The sequence below is a fragment of the Gymnoscopelus microlampas genome (assembly GCF_963454915.1).
Source record: "Gymnoscopelus microlampas genome assembly, chromosome: 22".
In the NCBI taxonomy this organism is placed as follows: Eukaryota; Metazoa; Chordata; class Actinopteri; order Myctophiformes; family Myctophidae; genus Gymnoscopelus; species Gymnoscopelus microlampas.
The window spans coordinates 20,092,250-20,114,818 of record NC_139959.1 but is presented as its reverse complement, the minus strand read 5'-3'; the positions used below and the strand labels follow the sequence as shown (position 1 = coordinate 20,114,818).

At 43.9% G+C, this 22,569-nt stretch overlaps 1 protein-coding gene across 1 annotated transcript in view; it reads right to left on the bottom strand.

The window, feature by feature from the left end:
• The window catches only part of tgfbr1b (transforming growth factor, beta receptor 1 b), a 102,038-nt gene that overhangs the window by 6,302 nt on the left and 73,167 nt on the right, over nucleotides 1-22,569 (bottom strand). Inside the window, exons 7-8 of the mRNA XM_084049024.1 lie at nucleotides 10,938-11,062; nucleotides 10,337-10,467 (exon numbers count right to left, since the gene is read on the bottom strand). Of these exons, the coding sequence (XP_083905150.1) occupies nucleotides 10,337-10,467; nucleotides 10,938-11,062 (256 nt within the window). The remainder of the gene's footprint in view (nucleotides 1-10,336; nucleotides 10,468-10,937; nucleotides 11,063-22,569) is intronic.

Here is a 22,569-nt window from a genome sequence, read left to right as displayed (position 1 = left end):
CGCGCACACACACACACACACACACACACACACACACACACACACACAGGTGTTTGTGCTCGCACACACACACACACACACACACACACACAAACAGGTGTTTGTGCTCGCACACACACACACACACACACACACACACACACACACACAGGTGTTTGTGCTCGCACATTCACAGGTGTTTGTACACACTCACAGGTGTTTGTGTACACACACACACACACACACACACACACCCACCCCAGGGTGAGGTTCTTAACTGGGTGAGCGTGAGTCAAAACAGACCCAGACATTTTGATTTGTTGCCATGTAGTAGTGACAAGTGGGAAAATAAACTAACCAATATACTATATATACACATAACACAATTAAAGTTGCTCTACATACAGCATGTCTGTGGTCCTCACAACACATATCTGGACCTTGCGCCAACATCTGAGAAAAGACCATCTTAAATGAGGCAATTAGTTTTGACAGGTCCCCTGTGTGATGGCTGTGGGCGGATTTACGCTTTTAATAAGCAAAGTGTCTCCTTGGCTGAGACACATTCTCCGGTGGAAACTGGGTCTTCCCTTGTCGGCGGGGGATGTGAGGAGAGGAGTCGTTAACTGTTATAAACAGCAGCTTATATGGGCACTTTGCAAGTGTAAAAAAAACTAAAACTAGTCCAAAACGGGAGCTAACGGGAACTGTGCTGGATCCTGTTCTGCTTACGTCTTCAGGGGCAACGGTTACAGTTGTAGTGATGACAGGAAAACTGACATTACTACAGAGACTCCATCCCTTCGCTCCCACTATGTCTTACATATCGTTGCTGTCGGGCAGAAACCTTGTATCTCTGCATTTCAACGCATGTTTTTTTCCTATAAGTTAATGCCCTACTTCTTCATGCAACAGTGTCGCACAAAAGTAGCAAAAATAGCCGATCTACAAGCTCATAATGTGTCGTGAAGCGATGCGTTTTGAGCTTGTAGATCTTGTAGAGGACAGAGAACCGGAAAGAGAGCGGTACACCGATATGTACAGTAACACTGGTTCAAACTCATTAATGGGGATGGCAACCGTACATTTGTATTGATTCTTCTACCAGACAGACGGCAAATGAGAAGAAGGTCATAATGATGTCATTGGTAGGCAAAGAGTATACATTCTGATGTGCAACGTTGTGGTTGCTTTGATATTGACGTGTTCAACTGAAATCAACAATCTTATTAGACAGTGTGGCCCAGTTGTACACAGGTGATTTGATTAAATAACATGACTCTCGGGCTTTCGACACAGACCCGCTAGACTAGAGAATCGATAAGCCTAAACGTTATTGATTTTTAGGTCTCAATCACTTTGGAACCGTTTCCGCAAAAAGAGCCGGTTCTCGATCCCCATCCCATTAACCACTTAAACTCTATATACTCCTTTTTTTTTGCCGAAAATAGATAATCTACAAGCTCACAAGGGGGTGCATTATGACGTGTTGTGAGCTTGTAGATCTGCTATTTTTGGCGAATGTGCACCCATGTTCATTGAATGTTCACTTTATTATATCATGCCCAGAATAGGGACACTAGGGTTCATGTGGTTAAATCACATTAAAAGGACTTGTGTCCTGGAGCCTGAGCTGTGTGGGACACACTGGTCCCAGGACCAGCACCCATGTACGACTGACCCACAAAGAAAACTGCCACAAGCTACTAACAATCGTGCCTCCACGTCAGAACAGATTTTTTTTTAAATGTTATATTTGTCCGTTTTTGAGTCCGGTCCTCCACCCTTTTTACACTTTCGTTTAGACATTCCTGACTTAATTCCCTACATCTCAAGCCCTTTTTTGGCAGGGTGTTTAGCTAATTGGGAACAAGTGGTATGCGCTTTCAAGCTACGAGGACAATGGGATTCATTATTATAAGAACACAGGTACGAACAATTCTGCAGCTTAAGAACACGTCATGTTTTCTTGAGAAAAAAATATTGGGAAAACTAAATCTTAGAAAGATATTAGTGAATAAGGCCCTTTTTTTATATAACGCGTTGTGCTGTAAAATCAGTTTCACCTTTGCCACTGGGGCAAAGTTTAAATCTACAGCATCTATTCAACAGAGTCGCACTGCATTTGAGTCAGTGGAAACACTGGAAAACCACAGAAGCTTCAAACAGCTACGCGTGTATACACGTGCGTGCCTGTTCGCACGCTTGTGTGTGTGTGCATGATTGTGTGTTAATGTTTTGCAGTAGCTCTCAAACCATACTGATACTATTCCCTTAAATTCTTCATATGACACATGATGTCTGGTTTCTGTATCACACACACACACACACACACACACAGCTCCCCAGACAGACATACAGGTTAAGCGGGTCCAGGCTAGACAGAACATCCATCTGTGTGGTAAAGTGGGTTAGCGAAGGACATCCTGCCTGCTGCTTTATGACAGCAAAATTAGACATCATCACTGTCGGGGCAGAAACCTCTTATCTCCATATTTTTACTTTTTGGTCAATTATTACCCTACTTGATCATACTACAGCGTCACACAAAAGCATCCAAAGTAGCAGATCCTACAAGCTCAAAACGCGTCGCTTCGCGCCGCGAATGAAAAGTAACAGTTTTGGACATACAGTATGAGGTTTCCACCCGACAGAGACGACATGAAAGTAAGATCTTGGTCTACAAGGTAAAAAACAGCCCTGAAATCTCTTAGATTTCTTCTGACACATTTATTACAGGGTGCTTGCCCTTTTTCTAGAAACAAAACAAAAACAAAACACCTCTTTTCATTTAATGACTCTACTTTTTAGAGTTTTCTACGGCAAGCATGTATTTTTGTTGGGATTGTGACTGTTTCAATGTACAGATTACAGATATTCTACGGTTAGACTGATGATAGGTTCTTGGTTTACTTATGTATTAGTTTATTAGTAGATTACTATTGATCTACAGATTGTGTTGTGAGCTTGTAGATTGACGTAGGGTCAGGAGTGATCCAGGTTTTATGTTATTCAGTATATCCTGTGTATTCATTTACGGAAAAGGTAACGGTTTTGGCCATACAAACTACAAAGCGACGATACAATCTGATCATCACCAAAGACATGCCAGTGCCCCTGCCACCACTGTGCCAAACACAAGACCTTCTGCAGAGAAAACGCCTGACAGAACACACTCCCTATTGTGCCTGGCTCTGCATGATTGCTCACTACTCCACATTATTGTCTCTATGTCGAGTTGAGTTTAACCACTTAAACCCTCTACTATACTTAGTCAACTTCACCTGAGTTGGCTCTGTACTTGGTCCACTCTATTCTTTTGCCCATTATACCAAATCTCTTAGCAGAAAACAGCCAATCTACAAGCTCACAAAGCGTCACAAAGCGACACTTTGTGAGTTTGTAGATCAGCTAATTTCGGCTAATGTTCCCCACAAAGTTAGGGATGCTAGTGTTCAAGAGGTTTTGAACATCTGAAGTCATCCACCAGTGCACCAGATGTCAGCCTGACATTTCTGGAGGAGTTTGTCTAGTGAGTGGTTAACCACTTGAAACCAGTGTCCCTATTTTGGGTATGTCAGAACCAGTGATGCCATGGGGGCCACACAGAGTAGGACGGCGTGTGGCCGGTACAATTTTTACGCGCAAGGTACGGCACGGTACGGAGAACGCCCTGCAAATTATGAAGACAAAATGTTGGGCAATAAAATGAATTAGGATTAATATGCCATTCTAATGTATGGCATATTCATTTGTCTTGTTACCAATCTTGTTGCCATCCTATTCCCTGTATGCCAGCCTCTCAACTGCCATACAACCCAAGTTATTAAGTAGTCTCTTATTTACATGGAAGTTGAATAGTTCTGTAACTATATTGCACTTTTCTTTTTCTTTTTTAACCAATGTTGTCTGCTTTCTCTCTACTTTGTAATGTTTTTAGTGCCTTCACCTCTTTTTAATGTGTCTGTTTTCAAAATGTGAAAAGCACCATGAGTTGCGGAGAACGGTATTTTGCTCCCTTGTATGCCTAGTGTGTATTATGGAAGTAACAATACAACTGATTATGATTTCTAAAGTGTGAGCCATTTACTCCAACTCCCATGTGTGTGTGTTTTGCGTTCTTGTGAAACACACTGAGTTTGAAATTGAATACACAAGTTGGGACTGTACCAACGTTATGACTGGTGTAATACCCGAGATTGGAACCTGGAGTTCTAGCGTGGGGCTAGGGTTAAAGCCAAACAGAGGGGATCCACGCCTGGCCAGGGGAGATATTACGATGTTTTGGCTGCTGGGCTAAAGGCTCTACTCTAATTATTACACTGGCATATTTTGTTGCTGTCGGCCAGAAACATTGTATCTCCTTTTTCTTTTTCATGTTTCTTTAGTAAATTAATGCTCTACTTCGTCATACAACAAATAGCTACAAGCTTGTAGATCAGCTATTTTAGATTTTTTGTTTTAAGTGAAAGTGAAAGTGGTTAAGTGTATCTGTGGTCTCTATAAAGATTTGAACCAATGAACAGTATTACAATTTTTTTTCAATTTCCTGAAAAGTAACCGTTTTGAACATACAAGGTTTCCCCCAGAAAGTGACGTACAGTGTGTACGATGCATATTTTTGACAAAGGTAAAAAATCGAAACCAGCGAGAGACCCTTGTTAGGCTACAAACCACAGATCACAACAGATTCTGCTTCCTCAGAGTCAGAACTATTGACTTTTTGGAGGGTTGACTTGATCGGTCAGAACCCAAAAGGCTGCATGATTTAGCTCAGTCATTGACTCATTGGCTACATTCCCCGAGAAATCAGCAAAGGAAGGAGTGAGTTGGTCCACTTTCCGACTGGCGTTCAATGTGTTGTCTACCAACTGTAAACAAAGGATTTTCTGACATTGAACGCAGCCAAACAAAGCAGAGCAAGTTTATTGACTTAGCCCTCTTCTCGACTCTATACCTACTGGATCTTTCTTCTTTTGTAGATAAAGTCAGAGACGCAGTGTGAGTTTGAAAAGCTAGACCTGTCTATGAAACATATTGGTTCACCGTCTGTGTTATTAGTGTCAAAAGGTCTCACTCGCTGACAGACAGAGTGCTATACATTATTCATACTTATATTTCATTCTTATTATTTCACTTTTCTGAACCTTTGGTCATTTTTATTGTTTTTTGCGTCTTCATTATTGTGTTTACTGCTGTTTGTTTCATAGGCAGGGTGATTTCAATTATTCATTGATCTTCATATTTGACCTGTTTTGCCTCTTTTGTTTTGTTTTACTAGTGTGATTTAAATTATTGTTTTTATTATTTTATTATTCTTTTCGTGTGGACCACAAGGAGACTAGAGACCACTTTGTGGCAGTTAAAGTGGATAAAAAAAAAGAATATCAATATCATCACTGTCGGGCACAAACCTTGTATCTCCATATTTCAACTTTTAATTATTTTTTTCTCAAATGAATGCCCTACTTCATCATAAAAGTGTGTCAAACAAAAGTAGTGAAAATAGCTTATCTACAAGCTCACAAGCTTGTAGATCAGCTATTTCCACTTTTTAATTAAAAATAATAATAAAAAAGGAATGGTTTTGGATCCGACAGACGGGTTGTATCCCAATGCCAATTTCATCTGATCATATTCTATTTTAACCTCAAGGTTCAAGGTTGTGTTTTATTGTTACATCTTGTGCACATAAGAGTACAATTATGTTTAGTTCCTTCAGACAATACAGTAATAGAGGTAATAATAATAGTTATCACCGGGTAGTCCATACCTGGTGGTGTGCGCGACCAAGAGCCCATGGCTGCGCATGTGCAGTAACTCAGAAGGTCCGGTGCTTAGAGTTACACAGAATTGACACAAATGCTGATAAACTGAAAATTGCGTTTCCTTCTAGCCTGATTAATTTTTATTCTTGTCAGATCGTTCATGCGCCCTGAGACTGCGTAGCCATTTGTAGACAAATCTCCTCTGTTCTAATTGGATATATTGATGCCTCTAAGGGTTTCGCCCGAGTTAATCGCCAATAGTTGTTCCGGAAACAGAGTCAAAGAGGCCGTGTGTGGCAGCATGATGAAAATCCTGAATGATTTATCAGGCCAACTAAGACGCTGCAAAACAGGCTGTATGATTGTTATCACTAATAACCATCAGACAATCTGGCTATTATTTTTCCAAGCAGTGCTGGGTTTCAACAGCTGCTTAATTTACTAAATGCTATGTTCATTATGTGGTCAAACATGATGTACATAAATTATGCACTAGAAGAAAAGGGGATAAGGTCCTCAACTTTGCAGATTCTTATCAGCCAGCGAGAATACTGTGTGTTTGTAATAAAACAAAAATATCTGAGGCACTTCAATACAGATCAATAACGTCGTATAGTATATGCTAAGGCTAACATTTTGGTAAGATCTATCTATCTATCTATCTGTCTATCTGTCTATCTACCTAAAAATAAATGTTTGTTCAATGATTCTTTTTTCTTTTCATTTTCCTCTCCTTTCCAATATGAATATAATTTCCAATACTTTCTGACAGTTGAACTGAACTGAACTCTTATTCTTCTTTTTAAATGTAACTGCTTCACTGCATTTAATGAGAAGCTTTCACAAAATAATTTCACCCACTCTTTTATAACTGGTAAAAAGTAAACTTGTGATGTTTTTTGAAGGGAGGTTTATTCAATGTCATGTACACATGACAGTGCGTTCATTTTACAAAAATAAAACAACTCTTTGGTTTTATATTTTCTCCCACAACCCCCTTCCACACCACCCCCACTCCTTCCCAACCACCCACCTGTAAACTGAGAAAATAAATTGAACACTTATCTGGAGGAGTTTGTTTAGAGAGTTGTGATGCAAGAAGCAGCAACTTCATCTGATACTTCACAACAACTAGGAGTTGAAGGAGATACTTCAGTCTAAACTAGGAGAGACTATTGTTGGGATACAAAGGACGAGTGATCCAGCTTCTGGATCACTCGTCACTGGGGGGCTCGATCACTGGGGTCAGAACTAGCGTTAACTAAAGCATTTTTAGGGTTTTTTATGTGTCACGTGAAGCTTGACCAATCACTTTGTTGACGGGTCTGACCAATCAGAGCGTTGACGGGTCTGACCAATCAGAGCGTTGGCGGGTCTGACCAATCAGAGCGTTGACGGGTCTGACCAATCAGAGCGTTGACGGGTCTGACCAATCAGAGCGTTGACGGGTCTGACCAATCAGAGCGTTGACGGTGAACACGGACAAAGTCAGGTAAAGAGCAGGACCCGCTCTGGCTAGCGCCGCTAAGAATCACACCCTGTGTGAAGTGAGTGGTGCCTTTGATGAGCCCCGTATTGACCCCCGTATTGATGTTGTCATCAATGTTTGTGGACAGACAGACATACATACATACATACATACATACATACATACATACATACATACATACATACATACATACATACATACATACATACATACATACATACATACATACATACATACATACATACATACATACATACATACATACATACATACGGACACACGGACAAAGCCAGATATAGGAGTGGTTGCCTTCGGCACCACTCAAAAAAAGACTAGCCAACTTCATTAACACATTGCCTGCCAGAGTTTTTTCAGAAAAGTCTGTAGCCTCTGCCAGGGTTTTGCCATGATTTTGGTACCTGTTCGCGTAGCCACAGATTTTTTTCCTCCAGTATGATTGATCCCCAGATGGTTTCTAATCACAGATGAGATTCAGGTGTGGTTTCACAAATGTCAACGTTGACATGTTTGGTTGATGTTTCAATATAGCTCAAAAGCAGTAGTTTTAAACCAAAAAACAAAGTGAATTGTTTGTCCGTTTGAATTTTAACATTGAAGTGAATGGAGCAGCAAATCTTCGAACATTTTTAGCTCCTAATCTGTTCATAATTCGACAAGGGTTGAAATTATAAAAAAATGCAATATCAACAGCTGATAATTAAAAGACGTATATATACGTCTTTGGCAGCTAATGTGTTAATACCAGTCGACGCCCACCAGGAGAAGTCGAAAGTCATGTTTTTATAATATTCAAACTGTAGGATTGGTTATTGTCAAGGACTGAAGGGATTCTTTCCTTTTCCAAGCCCAACTGTGTTATGTTATACTGGTTTTGTTTTTCAATGGAACCAGGCATCAGGAGTTGTCAGTCTCAGCCATTAATTAACAAGCCCTTTGCAGCTGTGCCTCTGCCTTCGACGTGCCGAGGTCCGCTGCTGCATGTGTTCTGTTCCACTGATTGACAGGCTGAACTGCACTGCGTGAGAAGTAACACAAGCCGCAAACTTTATCGTGTTGGATAAATGCATCCAAAATTATGTAGGCCTATTATTATTATCCAATGTAGCAGGTTGCCATGGAATCTATAATATTAAAATCAAAACAAAAGCCATACATTAAGGGAGAAAGGATCGCTTTAGGCTATTCTATGAAATCCAGGTAAGTCATATTCGATTTGTTTTCGTCCACCCTAGGCTGTAATGTGTACTGTGAGTCTGTTCAAATAATTTTGAATTTTATAAATTATAATATTCTTGCAGAATATTAACATATTCAAGGCTTCGTAGTGTGAGTAATTGATAGAAAAACGTATTTTTGGAGTGAAGTATGAGTAATTGATAGAAAAAAGCATTTTTGGGGTGAAGTAGAGTTCTCAATTTCAGCCCGGACACGATCCCACCTGACGGGCTCGGGTCGACAATTTAATATTCAAGTTGATCGGGTGTATATAGATTTGAGCCTCTGCTGACATGCAGCCGTTTCTGGCATAATTTTTATTTAAAAAGAATCAGTCCGAGCCGGGGTCGGGCTTATTCCTTTAACCCATTAAGACCTGGAACTGTGTCATGTTTTGATTTGAGCTAAAAAGCATAATTTTACACTTTGGGCTATTCAAAAATAGCAGATATACAAGCTCATAGCGCGGCACCGAGTGCCGCGCTATGAGCTTGTAGATCTGCTATTTTTGAAAAATCGTGAAAATGTGTGCAAATCTTTGAATACATATTTTTTTAAAGCGAACATTTTTAACTCAAATCTTTGCTTCTGGGGGTTCCTGAAACAAAATATTTTGATGGGGGTCCGCGGCCAAATACATGTCATTTTGGGGGTCCTTGACATGAAAAAGTTTGAGAACCACTGATATAGAAACATACGTTTTTCAGAAAACTGTGTGATTTAGGAGACATGTAGAATCGGCTTAGGACCTCTTCTCAACTCTGTATCTACAGAATCTTTCTTCCTTTGCAGTAATGCATTGCAGGTTTGAAAAGCTGACCACGCTACCAGAAGATATTGGTTCACAGCTGCCGTTATTGATGTCAAAAGGTCTCACTCACTTCAGAGACAGAGTGTTATATATTATATATGATGTGTCGTCTCTAGTGTAGTGAACCACTAGAGCGGTGGTTCTCAAAGTGGGTCCGGGCGTCCATGAGGGGGGTCAAAATTAGTTAATATAGCGACAGTCAGTTTAACCACTTTAAACCTACAGTATGTATCGACAAGCTCACAACTCATTGCGAAATTGAAAAACCTTTTTTTGGTTGATTTCTTTTGTTCTTTTTCTGCCTTTATTGATAGTAAATGGTCAAATAAATGGTAAATGGTGTATTTATATAGCGTTTTTATCCAAAGCGCTTTACATAGATTGTGCATTACATTCACCCATTCACACACACACACACCGATGGCGGAGGAAACCATGCATGGCATGCAAGGCACCAACCTGCTCATCGGGAGCAATTAGGGGTTCCATGTCTTGCTCAAGGACACTTCAACACTAACTCTGGGGGAACCCGGGATCGAACTGGGAACCTTGCGGTTTCCAGTTCACTCTACCCGGCCACTCTACCCCTGAGCCACATAGGCATAGATAGTATACAGTAGACAGGAAATGGGGAGAGAGAGATGGTGAGTGACACGCAGCAAAGGTCGTCGGGATCGGGACCTGCGACACGCTGTCAAGCTGTCAAGTGCCAGGACCACTACACCAGCCGTCAGGGCCGCGAAAACCTTTTAACAACCAATTACACATTATTTGCCATTAAACCCACAACGGTTAAGTTCTTTCAAAGTGCTAGCCATGGCTGTCAGCTCAGATTTCACCCTTTTACAATGATGGATTACCTCTAATTCAATTATACTGCCTGCAGTAGACAAAAACACGCACACACACAACACACACACAGCAATAAAACACAGGATCCTGTGTGTGTTTAACAGTAGTTGCTGCGGTTAGCATTAAGTTGAAACCTGAGAACGTGGGCTAGTGTGTGTGTGTGAGTGTGCACAGTCTGTAATATGACAGTGTGTTGTTTACCTCGCAGCTCTGCCAGCGGTTGGGGATGTTAGGCCTTAGTTTCTGTTCACACACCACCTTCCTCATCTCTTCCACAGAGGGGTCAGACTGGACCAAGTCATAGTAGGGAAGCTGGTAGTCCTCGTGGATGCCTGGCGCGCGCACACGCACACACACACACACACACACACACACACACACACACACACACACACACACACACACTCTCCGTAAACAATCTGAAAATGCCTCAATAAAAAAAGCATACATACATAGCTATCTTCCAACTGATTCATCAATTGATGCATCAGTTGCAAGTTAGCAAAAAACTACAACAACAACAAAACTTTTGCACGTTGATACTTGCTGATATTTGTAGATCATCTATTTTCACAGAATGTTCGCTCCAGATTATAGGGACGCTACGGTTGAAGTGGTTAAGCATGTCTCAATGTCTCACCTGATCAAATATTTGCTTTATACTTTGTTTATACTTGATTGCACAAAGCTTTTTTTCGTTTACTGTAGTAGCACTATGGGTTGATATAATAATGGACAACATAACGTCAAACATTTATGCTGTGAAAATGTAGACGCATGCATTCTCTCTCTCTCCCTTTACCTCCCATAGAACAGCGGCTGGCGATCTCCCAGAAGACCAGTCCCATAGCATAGATGTCTGCCCTCTTGAAAGACTCAAAGTGTTTCATGTTGATGGAGTCGTCAAGCACCTCTGGAGCCATGTACCTGAAAACATGAACAGCGCAACATGGTTTATTTATTTTTGCTATCTTTTGCTTTATTACAGTGGTTCTCGAACTTTTCAGGCTGTGACCCCCCAAAATAACCGTATTTTAATTGGGGACCGCCCCAAATAATCATATCTGAACTGGGGAACCCCCACCCTGACAAGCACTTGGAATTGTAGAAGTTGAGACATTACATTTAATTTGACCCTGTTCCACAGATAAATATTGTGAAAATAGCCGATCAACAAGCTCACAACGCCTCGCAATGCAATATCCGCACGGCCCCCAGGTTGAGAATCGCTGATTTAGAAAACGTTCAAAATTATTTAGCATCATTTGGATGCTTCCCTGTGTGTGAAACATGCAACACGAAGATTGACTTGATTGGCCACCCTGGGCACCTAAAGCTTGAGTTAGCGTGTGAGCTTATAGATCTGCTATTTTTGGTGCGAGACACCGGCGCACAACTAAGTACAAATCAGGCATGAAACAATCTGTGTTAACCCATTAAAACAGGGAAAGCATCCGTGTCATTTTAGATTTTAGCTAAATATATTTTAGCAACAAGTTTTTCAGAAAAGCCTTAGGATTTAGAGCAATGGTTTAGAACAGTAGTTCTCAAAAATAGCAGATATACAAGCTCACAGCTGCTATCTTGTACATCTGCTATTTCTGAACATTTTTGAAAAATCTTGAAAGAGTTTGAAAAACCTCAAATACATTTGAATCTTTTAACACAAATCTTCTCTTCTGGGGCTCCCTGGCACAAAACATTTTCAGAAGGAGGGCCCGCTGACAAATATATATCAATTTGGGGGGGTCCTTGGCACAAACAAAGTTTAAGAACAACAGATTTAGAAGGTATTTTGTGGGTTAAGGGTGTGGATTTATTCTCATCCCACAAATCCCCTGGTGCTGCATCTGGTGTTACACAAGCAAAAACAACCACGCTCATCCTCAGCTCCAATCAGTGAGGCGCCAATCAGTGAGTGCGCACCCCCCTCCGCCCTTCCCCCCAGGGGCAAAGCAAATAGTGATGGAGACTAGAGGCAGGGTTTTTCCTGGCTCAGAACAGGCCTTAGGGGGGGTGACTATGCGTAACAGTAAGCATGATTGATCAATGTCGTGATTACAAGTAGCAGTTAAGGAAATTAGCCGCCTTTTTGCATAACTGCATTAACCTTTTGATAAGTTCTTATAATTTTGGCGCGGCTGATTTTCCTTTGAGGCTGAAAATGTTTTTGGTGGGGCGCCAGAAACTCTTAACTCATTACTCATTACACAAGTATTTGTGTAATTTTTGATTTTAGACGGTTGGGCGTTGGCTATGCAAAAATAGCAGATCTACAAGCTCACAGCGCGTCACTTCGTGCCGCGCTGCGAGCTTGTACATCTGCCATTTTTGAACATTTTTGAAAAATCTTTAAAGTGTGAGAAATTGTGACGGCATTTGTAGAATCGGCCTCAGATCTTAATGCGAGAAACGTTTCCTATATCTTGGAATGCAATGAGAAATCATACAGCTAAAACTTTCAATTACCGATTTGCATGCACGCACACGCACACACACACACGCACAATTTGTAATGAGAACGCCTGTGATCAAATAACTTCCACAGTGGGCATGAGGGAGAAAAATCTTAATTAAATTCTTTGAACAAGAGTGTTGTGCAGATAACGAATGGCACCCCAAGAGCCTGGGTGTTCTGCTGTATTAGATGTGCTTGCACGACCACCACGCCCACCGAGTCTGGCAGCACCGCTGCTGCTGGAAGCTTTGCATAAATTAGTAACACCAACACAATTATTTGCATCGTAAGACCTTAATCAATATTAATATTAGCTATTAAAAAGGCAGCGCATGCACTTGGTCACGCACGAACACACACACACACATACGTTTTAAAAAGCTTCTTGAAGAGAAAATACCCGCTTGGCATGGCCTATATGAACTACTTAAGCTCTATTTTATACTTTGGCTATTCAAAAGTAGCCATAACTACAAGCTCACGAGACGTTGTGAGCTTGTAGATTTGTTATTTTAGAGACAAATCTTGAAAATTTTCTCAAAACATTTTGGAGTAGCCAATTATTATTATCATTATTATTATTATTATTATTATTATTATTATTTTTATTTTACCACTGCCAGTGAGGAGCCCCCAAAGGGCGGAGGTAGTTCAAGTACTTTCATTCACGCTGGGCCTGCGGACCGAAACGTCCGTCCGTGTATGATCTGCTGCTGGTGCTTATGATTGATTAAATAAACAATAAATCCTGAAAGGATCAAGTGAGTGCTCGTGTTCTTTTCGAAGATACCATTTCTGCCAGAACCGTGCAACCGATACACGTGAACTGTGAACTATTCTTCTGCTGAGTGCTCACAGCTCGCCTCTCTCTCTTTTTCAAGTATTTTTTCAACTACTTTACTGTACAGATGATTTTTGCTGAGCATAATTTGTGGCTGAGAGGAACAAAAACAATCCATCATATCACAAGCATTATTCGTATCTCATTTCACCACCTTTAACCACCGAAGCCCAATTTTATACTTCGTCGTTCGAAGTGGAAATAGCAGATCTACAAGCTCACAATGCAGCATATTGGGACACGTTATGAGCTTGTAGAGCTGCTATTTTCGTCATTTCTGAAATTTGAATCACCTACTGTATAATGACACGACCCAAATAAGGCTGCCAGGTTGATTTTATTGTGTTACGGTCTAATCCGTAAATTTGGAGAAGTTAGGGGCTTGTATCGCGGCTTAGTGTTGGATTCGATTGTGGCTGAGTGATTTCTGTCTGGTTGACTGGTGTTCTGCGATTTATCAATACAGAATAAGTGAGAACCTGTGATGTACATTTTTGTAATGCTATGTTGGTAATATTTTACAGAGGTGGATGACCGCTTAGTCATCATTGTATTGTTCTTATTGTTGTTTTGTTGATTATGCTTGTTTGGGCTAGATTGGGCGACTTATGTGACTTAATGTTTGTCTGTTTTTTTATGTTGCACTTCACTATATGCTGCAAAACAAACTGCCCTTCTGGGAAAAATAAAGTTCAAGGCTAAGTTGAATATACCGAGACACGTACATTTTGCACCTGTTAGTTTTGTGGGGAAATGTATGGGCCTCTGAGGAGGCGGTGTAAATGTCAGTCTGAGAGCTGCTTCAGATGTGAAGGCCATTGAAATTATTGCTGCAGGCAATAACAGTCTCCTTGATAAAAAGAAAATATATTTCTATGCATTTCCAATATGATTAAAGTAGCAAGGCTTTTATTTTATTTTCTGGACAGGCTAAGAAGCTGTCTCAGCTTTGTCCATCCATATGGTGTTGAAAACATTTAGAAACTAACCCTAGTTATATTTACTCTAAACTCATACCGTTCTTTTATCATATTACTCGCTCAATATTCGCTTATGGGAGAACGTCCCTGGGCGTGATCACAGAAGCATTTATTATACACTCCAGGCAATACTATTGGCTGGACCAAGGTTGCGTGCTGGCGTCATCAGCAGGTACCACCCCCTGCGTGCCCTTCATAAGCACTGAAGAGAGCCAGCCGCGTCATTCAAATTTCCCTTCTCTGAATCACAGAGCAAACTCAACCTATCTCTCAGACGGACATCGCGTAGCTTAACAGCTCGACCCGAGACAAGTGAAACACCTTGGACTCAGAGCGTTACCGATTGTCACTCAGAGACTTGGTGGTAGGCTTTTTAAGCTACCTTCGCTCTAGAGAAGAGCTTGTGTTTAGCCTCAAAAGCTAAACGACAAAAACACTGTGTTAAGCCTCAGAAGCTAACACACAATAAAGTGATAATTCGAGCGACAGAAATAAGCCGAATTAATTACACATTTCCCTTTGAGCCTAAAACGCCAAACCGAAATAAAAAGAAAATAACACCACGTTTGTACCTCAGAAGTCGAACCACCGTGTTACAAAATGGCTAGCCCACAACCCCCTCAGAACGCTGCGGCAAATAAGAGCTTTTCCCCCGCAGCCAGCGGGCCAAAAAAGCCCAGCCAAAGGCAGTGTCCCTGTGGGAACAAAATGTCGGGCTTTGACACCCACACCCGCTGCTTAAAATGCCTGGGTCTGCTACATGCAACCATGGGCCTGCGGCCGGGTTTCTGCGAGCACTGCGATGCGATGGAAATGAAATTTCTGATCCGACGGCTCAGCAAGATAGCAAAGCGAGCTAACGACCCGGTGCTCGGGGAAACCATGGATACAGAGGGAGGCGATATAGACCCCGCTCCCCCTGTACATGACTGGGCAGAGAACGCCGACGAACTCCTACCTCTCGGAGAGGAGGAACCCGAGATGGTGATGATGGCGATGGCCCAACCAGAACCGGAGGCAGGCGATGACGGTTCGAGCCCATCCGACTCCGTACTCTACTCCGAGGATAGCGGTGATGAAGACGATGACTTCATGCCATCCTCCTCACAGTTCGCCCCGATGTCAGCTGTACTGGAAATGCCAGGCGACAGAGGGCACCCAGGAGCAGCGAGTAGCACCAGCGGGATCGATGTATTCGACCTGCTGAAATACGCAGCGGCGGACCTAAACGTCCCTTGGCCCGCGGTGGAGCTCCAAGCAGGACCCACCCAACGAGGACCTAGGTCCATCTCGCTCCGTGAAGAGGCTGCTGCCTATGTTCCCCAGCTGCCCAGAAGAAGTGCAGCGCTACGGGTGGACACAACCCTTCACAGCGTCCTCTCTAAGCCACCCGTCCATAGACTGCGTGGATATGAAGGAAGAAGGCATACATCATCTCCCCCCGATAGAGAGAGTGATGGCCGCCCACCTCACTGGCTCAAGCAGCTCATCCGAGCTCCCCACACGGAGTGGACGCCAACAGACCCTCATGGCTAAAAAAGCCTACGGCGCAGTGGCTCTGTCTGTGAGGGCCCTCAATGCCTCCTCTTTCCTTCTCCACTATGCCGGTAAGCTCCACGCAGCAGCGGATGGTGCCCCGACCCTGGAGACTATGGCTCGGCTCCGCAGAATCTCCGCGGAGAGCCTGAAATTCACCAAAACAGCGATCCAGTGCTCGGGACGCGCGCTGGCCGCCATTGTGGCACAGGAAAGGATCAGATGGCTGGAACTCGCGCAACTGACCGAGGCGCAGCGGAAAGAGATCCTCGACGAGAAGGTCTCCCCCACTGGCCTCTTTGGCGAAGCAGTCGCCAAAATGCAGCGCAGATGCGAGGAAAACAAAAAAGAGGGAGAGGCTCTCCAAGTTTGCCTCCCCAGGAAAGCTCCTCCACCACAACCCCGCCGCAATTACGCACAAGCTGCTACCACGAGCGGGTTCAAGATTCCGCTGAAAGCGGCGCCTTACGCAGCCGCCGCTGCGGCTGGACCGACAGGTACCAGACCCCCACAGGATCCTGGTGCCAGAAGGAAGGTCCCTCACGGCCCCCCTCCAGCTAGAGGCGCCCCACAGCGCCCAGCTGACCACAGGGGTGGCAAGAAAAAGCAGAAGCGGGCATAGCAGACGCAGCCCGCGAGGGAGAGTGGAGAGGTTACTACCCCCCACCCCCACTCTCCAAACCTTCATGTTCCACGGGGCACTCTGCTCGGACGGACCATAGTGACCACGGGCCTCACGGATCACAGTCCAGCAAAGAGAAGAAAGACTGTTCTTTTGCAAAATGTTTATGTTCCAAATGTAAATGCAAAAATGTGTCACAATGTTTCTATATTAAAACAAATAACCCCGTCGCAGCCAGGCATGTCGCCAAGGGCACGGGTGAAAAAATATGTGAAACAAAACAAAACAATAAACCCCAGAAACATGAGCCCGTCACTACGGACCTCTCAACGAGGCACCGTAATGACGGGACCAGCGCACTTTGTCCCGGTGGGACAAAAGCGTTCCTATCCAACGCGCCCGGCGCGCTCGGGGCCTGCGGCCCCGAGCGCACCACGGGTGGGCGCTGTTGGACAGGTCAGAGTGGCTCTCATACGGTCAGGCCCAGACAGCCCAGGCCTACCGCTAGAGGGCGCCATTGCACTCCCCTCGAACGAGGAGATACTTTCCCCTCTAACTATGCATCTAGATGCATGGGAAAAGTGCAAACCACACCCCTGGGTGTTACGCACGATCACCAAGGGTTACAGAATACAATTTGCCTCAAAACCACCGGCATTCGAGAGGATAATCTTCTCTCACGCCAGCGGGCAGGCAGCCAAAGTACTTCAGGAAGAAATCGTCTCCCTATTGTCAAAGAAGGCTATAAGGGAAATACCGAGGGATCAAAGCCAGTGCGGGTTTTACTCCCGGTATTTTCTCGTGCCAAAGAAGGGGGGGGGGCTGCGTCCAATACTGGATTTGAGACCCCTCAACCGCTGTCTCAGAAAGTACAAATTCAAGATGTTAACAAATCCAACCCTACTGGGCATGGTAAAACACCAGGATTGGCTCACATCTATAGATCTAAAAGACGCCTACTTTCACATCCCCATCTCCCCACCGCACAGGAAATTCCTGAGGTTCGGTTTTCGGGGACGAATGTACGAATACAGGGTCCTCCCGTTCGGCCTATCACTAAGTCCTCGGGTGTTTGTGAAATGTACACAGGCGGCGCTGGCCCCGTTGAGACAACGCGGCATTCGCGTGGCAAATTACATCGACGACTGGCTTTTGCTGGCAGAATCGGCATCGTCAGCCCTAATACAAACCACGGAGGTGTTGAAACACCTGGTGTCTTTGGGTTTTACGATAAATCACGAAAAAAGCATACTGACGCCAGCACAGTCCATCAATTTCATAGGAATTTCACTGGACACAGTAGCACTCAGAGCGTGCCTGTCGCTGGACAGAATGAGATCGTTTATATCTTGTCAAACTCAGTTTCGCGTAGACAGAACAGTTTCTTTCAAAATGTGTCTAAGGATGCTGGGACTCATGGCGTCAGCCATCTCCCTCATCCCATTAGGAAGGTTACACATGAGGCCATTCCAGCAGTGGGTGGCGGCCCTGGGGATTCCCAGTCACCAGGGACGCCGTCGGGTTGCCGTGACAACCGAGTGCGTCATAGCGTTACGTCACTGGGGGAATCCCAGTTTTCTCTCGGAGGGCGTAACCATAGAGATGATCACGTCCAGGAAAGTCATCACCACAGATGCAAGTCTTTCCGGATGGGGGGCTACACACGAGGGCAGAGCCGTGGGTCTGAGATGCGCGCACATAAATTACCTCGAACTCATGGCTGTTTATCTCGCTCTGAAACACTTCCTCCCGTTCCTAGGGGGACGGCATGTGTTAGTCCGAACAGACAACACAACGGTAGTGTCTTATATCAACAGGCAGGGAGGTCTCAGATCCCTTCTGTTGCACACATTGGCTCACAGACTGATTATTTGGGGCAGTACTCATCTACTGTCGCTCAGAGCCACACATGTCCCGGGAGTCCGGAACCTAGGTGCGGATCTCATGTCCAGGGGCAATTGTCATTACAGCGAGTGGGTTCTCGACCCCGGAGTGGCAACCCAAATTTGGACACGCTTCGGTCACCCTCAGGTCGACCTGTTTGCGTCAGAGGAGAACACAAAGTGCCCACAGTTCTTTGCGATAAGGGGTGCAGCCCCATTAGGCCTAGACGCACTAGCATACACCTGGCCGAAAGTCCTATTGTATGCGTTTCCCCCCCTAACTCTGATTATCCCCGTACTCAGGAGGGTACGGGAACAGAAGCTGTCAGTAATTCTGATAGCCCCGAGGTGGGGACAGTGGGTAGCGGAAATAACTCCTCTCCTATGCGGACAGCCATGGCCCCTCCCACTACGCAGGAACCTGCTCTCACAGGCGGGGGGGGAAATATATCACCAGCATCCAGAGCACCTGGAGCTATGGGCCTGGCTCGTGAAAGGATGAACCTATCTGCGGGGGGTCTCCCCCAGAACGTCATCAACACAATACAGAGTGCTAGAGCTCTATCCACTAGGACTCTTTATAGCTGTAAATGGAGAGTCTTTGAGGAATGGTGTGAAAATTCACACATCATTGCATTCCAAGCCTCAGTCCCAGACATCCTCTCGTTTCTACAAGAAATGTTGGATAGAGGCAGAGCCTTCTCCACTATAAATGTATATTTAGCAGCCATTTCGGCCTGCCATATAGGTTTTGAAGGCACAACATCAGTGGGGTCACACCCACTAATATGTCGCTTTATGAAAGGGGCTCGTCGCCTTCACCCGGTGGTTAAAATCCTGGCCCCGTCCTGGGATTTGGCCCTGGTGTTGGAATCACTTTCACAACCACCATTTGAACCTCTAGGAGGGGTGGATATGAAATTTGTGTCACTGAAAACGGCACTGCTGCTTGCCCTGGCAACGGCAAAACGGGTCAGTGATATGCATGCTTTCTCTGTACACCCAGAGTGTACTAGTTTAGCTGCTGACAACATGTGGGTGGTCTTAAAGCCTAACCCTGCTTTTGTACCTAAAAATCCTCACATGGAGTGCGTCCCTGTAAGATTGGAGGCGTTTCACCCGCCTCCTTTTGCGTCACAGGAACACCAAAGGTTACATTCTCTCTGTCCTGTCAGGGCACTGAGCATATACATGGAACGGTCTAGGCCTTTTAGGAAGGCAGACCAGCTGTTTGTCTCATGGGCTACCCAACGGATTGGTAATCCCATAACTAAACAGCGTCTATCCCACTGGATAGTTGAGGCTATCCAACTGGCTTACTCTAGTAGGGGTCAACGGCCGCCTGAGAGGCTCCGTGCACATTCCACTAGAGGAACGTCTACTTCCTGGGCCCTGTTTAAAGGGCTTTCTATTCAGGATATTTGTGCCGCGGCAAGTTGGGCTTCTCCCTCAACTTTTGCCAGGTTCTATAGGCTAGATGTGACTGCACCGCCTTTGGCACACGCAGTCCTTAGTGTAAACTCCAGATAAGAAGGGGCGATGACCTCCCCCTTGAGGCTGTCAAGGAACTTCGAGATAAGTAGTTTGGGCAATACGGGAGTTTATAAAGTCTCCCATAAGCGAATATTGAGCGAGTAATATGATAAAAGAACTTTAGGTTACGAACGTAACCCCTGTTCTTTGAATATTACGAGCGAGATATTCGCTAAGACGCCCTCCTTGCCTGATTGGCGAGAAGGAAATTGCTTATTTTGAATGACGCGGCTGGCTCTCTTCAGTGCTTATGAAGGGCACGCAGGGGGTGGTACCTGCTGATGACGCCAGCACGCAACCTTGGTCCAGCCAATAGTATTGCCTGGAGTGTATAATAAATGCTTCTGTGATCACGCCCAGGGACGTTCTCCCATAAGCGAATATCTCGCTCGTAATATTCAAAGAACAGTGGTTACGTTCGTAACCTAAAGTTTTATGATGATTCATTGGCGTTCTTAGCACACGAAAGGTGGTTGACTGTTGTTGCAGATGAAAACTATGCTGGGATTAAGGTCATAGGCAACCCGACCTGGCGGAGATCTGTGCTCCAAGCGGCACACTTTTCAAGCCGTTCATGAGAAAAATGGCAACATTGGTACCGTTTTTACATTATTTGGAATTTCCAGGTTAAAATGATCCGTTGCCTTATTTTTAGAGCAGCTCTTGTGCTCAGAGTTAGAGTCAAGAGTTATTTTTCCCTTTTTTTAAAAGGTCATGTCTATTACAGTATTAGCGTTTTTGCTTTATTTTCATGGAAGAGAGTAGAGAGACAGAAAGTTCAAAGAGCAATCATACCGGGACGTTACAATTATGTGGTTGATGCACTAATCTAGTCAGCTACCGCAGCACCCATTATGATAGTTCATAATAATAAATTGTTATATTCTTATAAAAACGCCTCCTACCCTTTTCTGATTTCCCATCCTTTCCTTTTTTAAATGGATTTTGCGGTGTAAAGTGAGGGTCTAACTTTTTGATCCAGGGTCGTACTTTGGTATGTTTTCAGTGGAGTTACTTGAGATGAACAACTATTTTACTTTACATATCGTTTGTCGGGTGGAAACCCCATACGTCCAAAACTGCACCTTTTCAGAATTCAAATTCAAAAATAGCAAAAAATAGCTATAGCTATATAGCTCAAAACGCGTCATGGAGTAGGTCGGGGTGGGCTCTTTGGATGCACTAGCCCCAGGACTACTGAATGATTCAGTTTGTATTATTTTTTTTGTAAATGAATGCACTAGCCTGGGACCAGACGAATCTGCCAGTGCAGATCTGCGATTTGGGTCTGGCCCCGCTCCTTTGTGAATCCATTTCCTGCTCCCGAAGACTGGGGTGACCAATCAAGGCCCAGTATTCAAATATGGGAGACTGTAATTGGTAGTTAGTTGTAGGTAGGGTTGGGTACCGAAATACGGTTCCGGTACGGAACCGATAAAGAAATTGTCGGTACCGGGTACCCAAACAAAATATGTAATTTCGGTTCTGCATATCGGTTCCTAGATGCGCTAAAAGCCGTTCAAACAAAGGCGTTAGAAGTCCTACACAAACAGCACAATCTGAGCAAAAATCACAAATCCGGTAAAACACCTATGTATGGAGAAGTATAGATCAGTAGCGTCTCTCCGTATGGAAGAGTAGACACTGCTGCTTCTCTACGGGCGCACTCAGCCCAGCCTCATTCCTCCCCGCATCGCCCCCCCTCCCCTCACTCACCACCATCTGAACTGAAGTAGTAAGGAAAGGAATAACCTGCCCTGCAAACTTATAACCAAGATTTGCTGTTGTCAACTTGAAAACTAGAATCCACATGTCAGAGGGTGTAACGTTAGTTGGAAAACCAGCGCTAGTTAAGAACTCGCGCAGGGCTAAATAATTAACACCAGCTGTGAACGCTTCTGTTTGAGTGTGTGTGTGTGTGTGTGTGTGTGTGTGTGTGTGTGTGTGTGTGTGTGTGTGTGTGTGTGTGTGTGTGTGTGTGTGTGTGTGTCTGTGTCTTTCAAAAATGAAACTGAAAGTGACTTCTTCAAAAGGAAGGAATGGCAGACCTAATATTATTAATGCATTTTGGCTGTGTGTGCAATCATGCAAATGCAGACATAGTCTTTTGCTAGGCTATTCAATATTTGTTTTAATTTCTTGAATATGGCAGGGTAATGTTTTGAGGCATATTGTATTTTATTACTATACAATAGTAAATCAATAATTCTACACAATAAATAAATCTTTTAAATAACTGATCTCAATATGGACCCATTATAGTTATGATAAGTTTTGCCATAATCATGTAGCTCTACAACAGAGGCACAGCCATGGCAGCAATGGTACAAAAAACTTTAAAAAAAATGTATATATATTTTTTTTTGATTAATAATTTCCGGCTATTCGGTTTTCGGCCAAGTGTTTCCTGTATTCGGTATTCGTTTCGGCCAAGAATTTTCCATTCGGTGCATCTCTATTAAATAAACATTTGACCTCTTATTTTTTTACCATTTTGGAACCGAAATATGGAACCGATAGGAACCGGATCCGATAAGCAGAACCGGAACCGGAACCGGACTCGTAAAAATCCTAACGATAC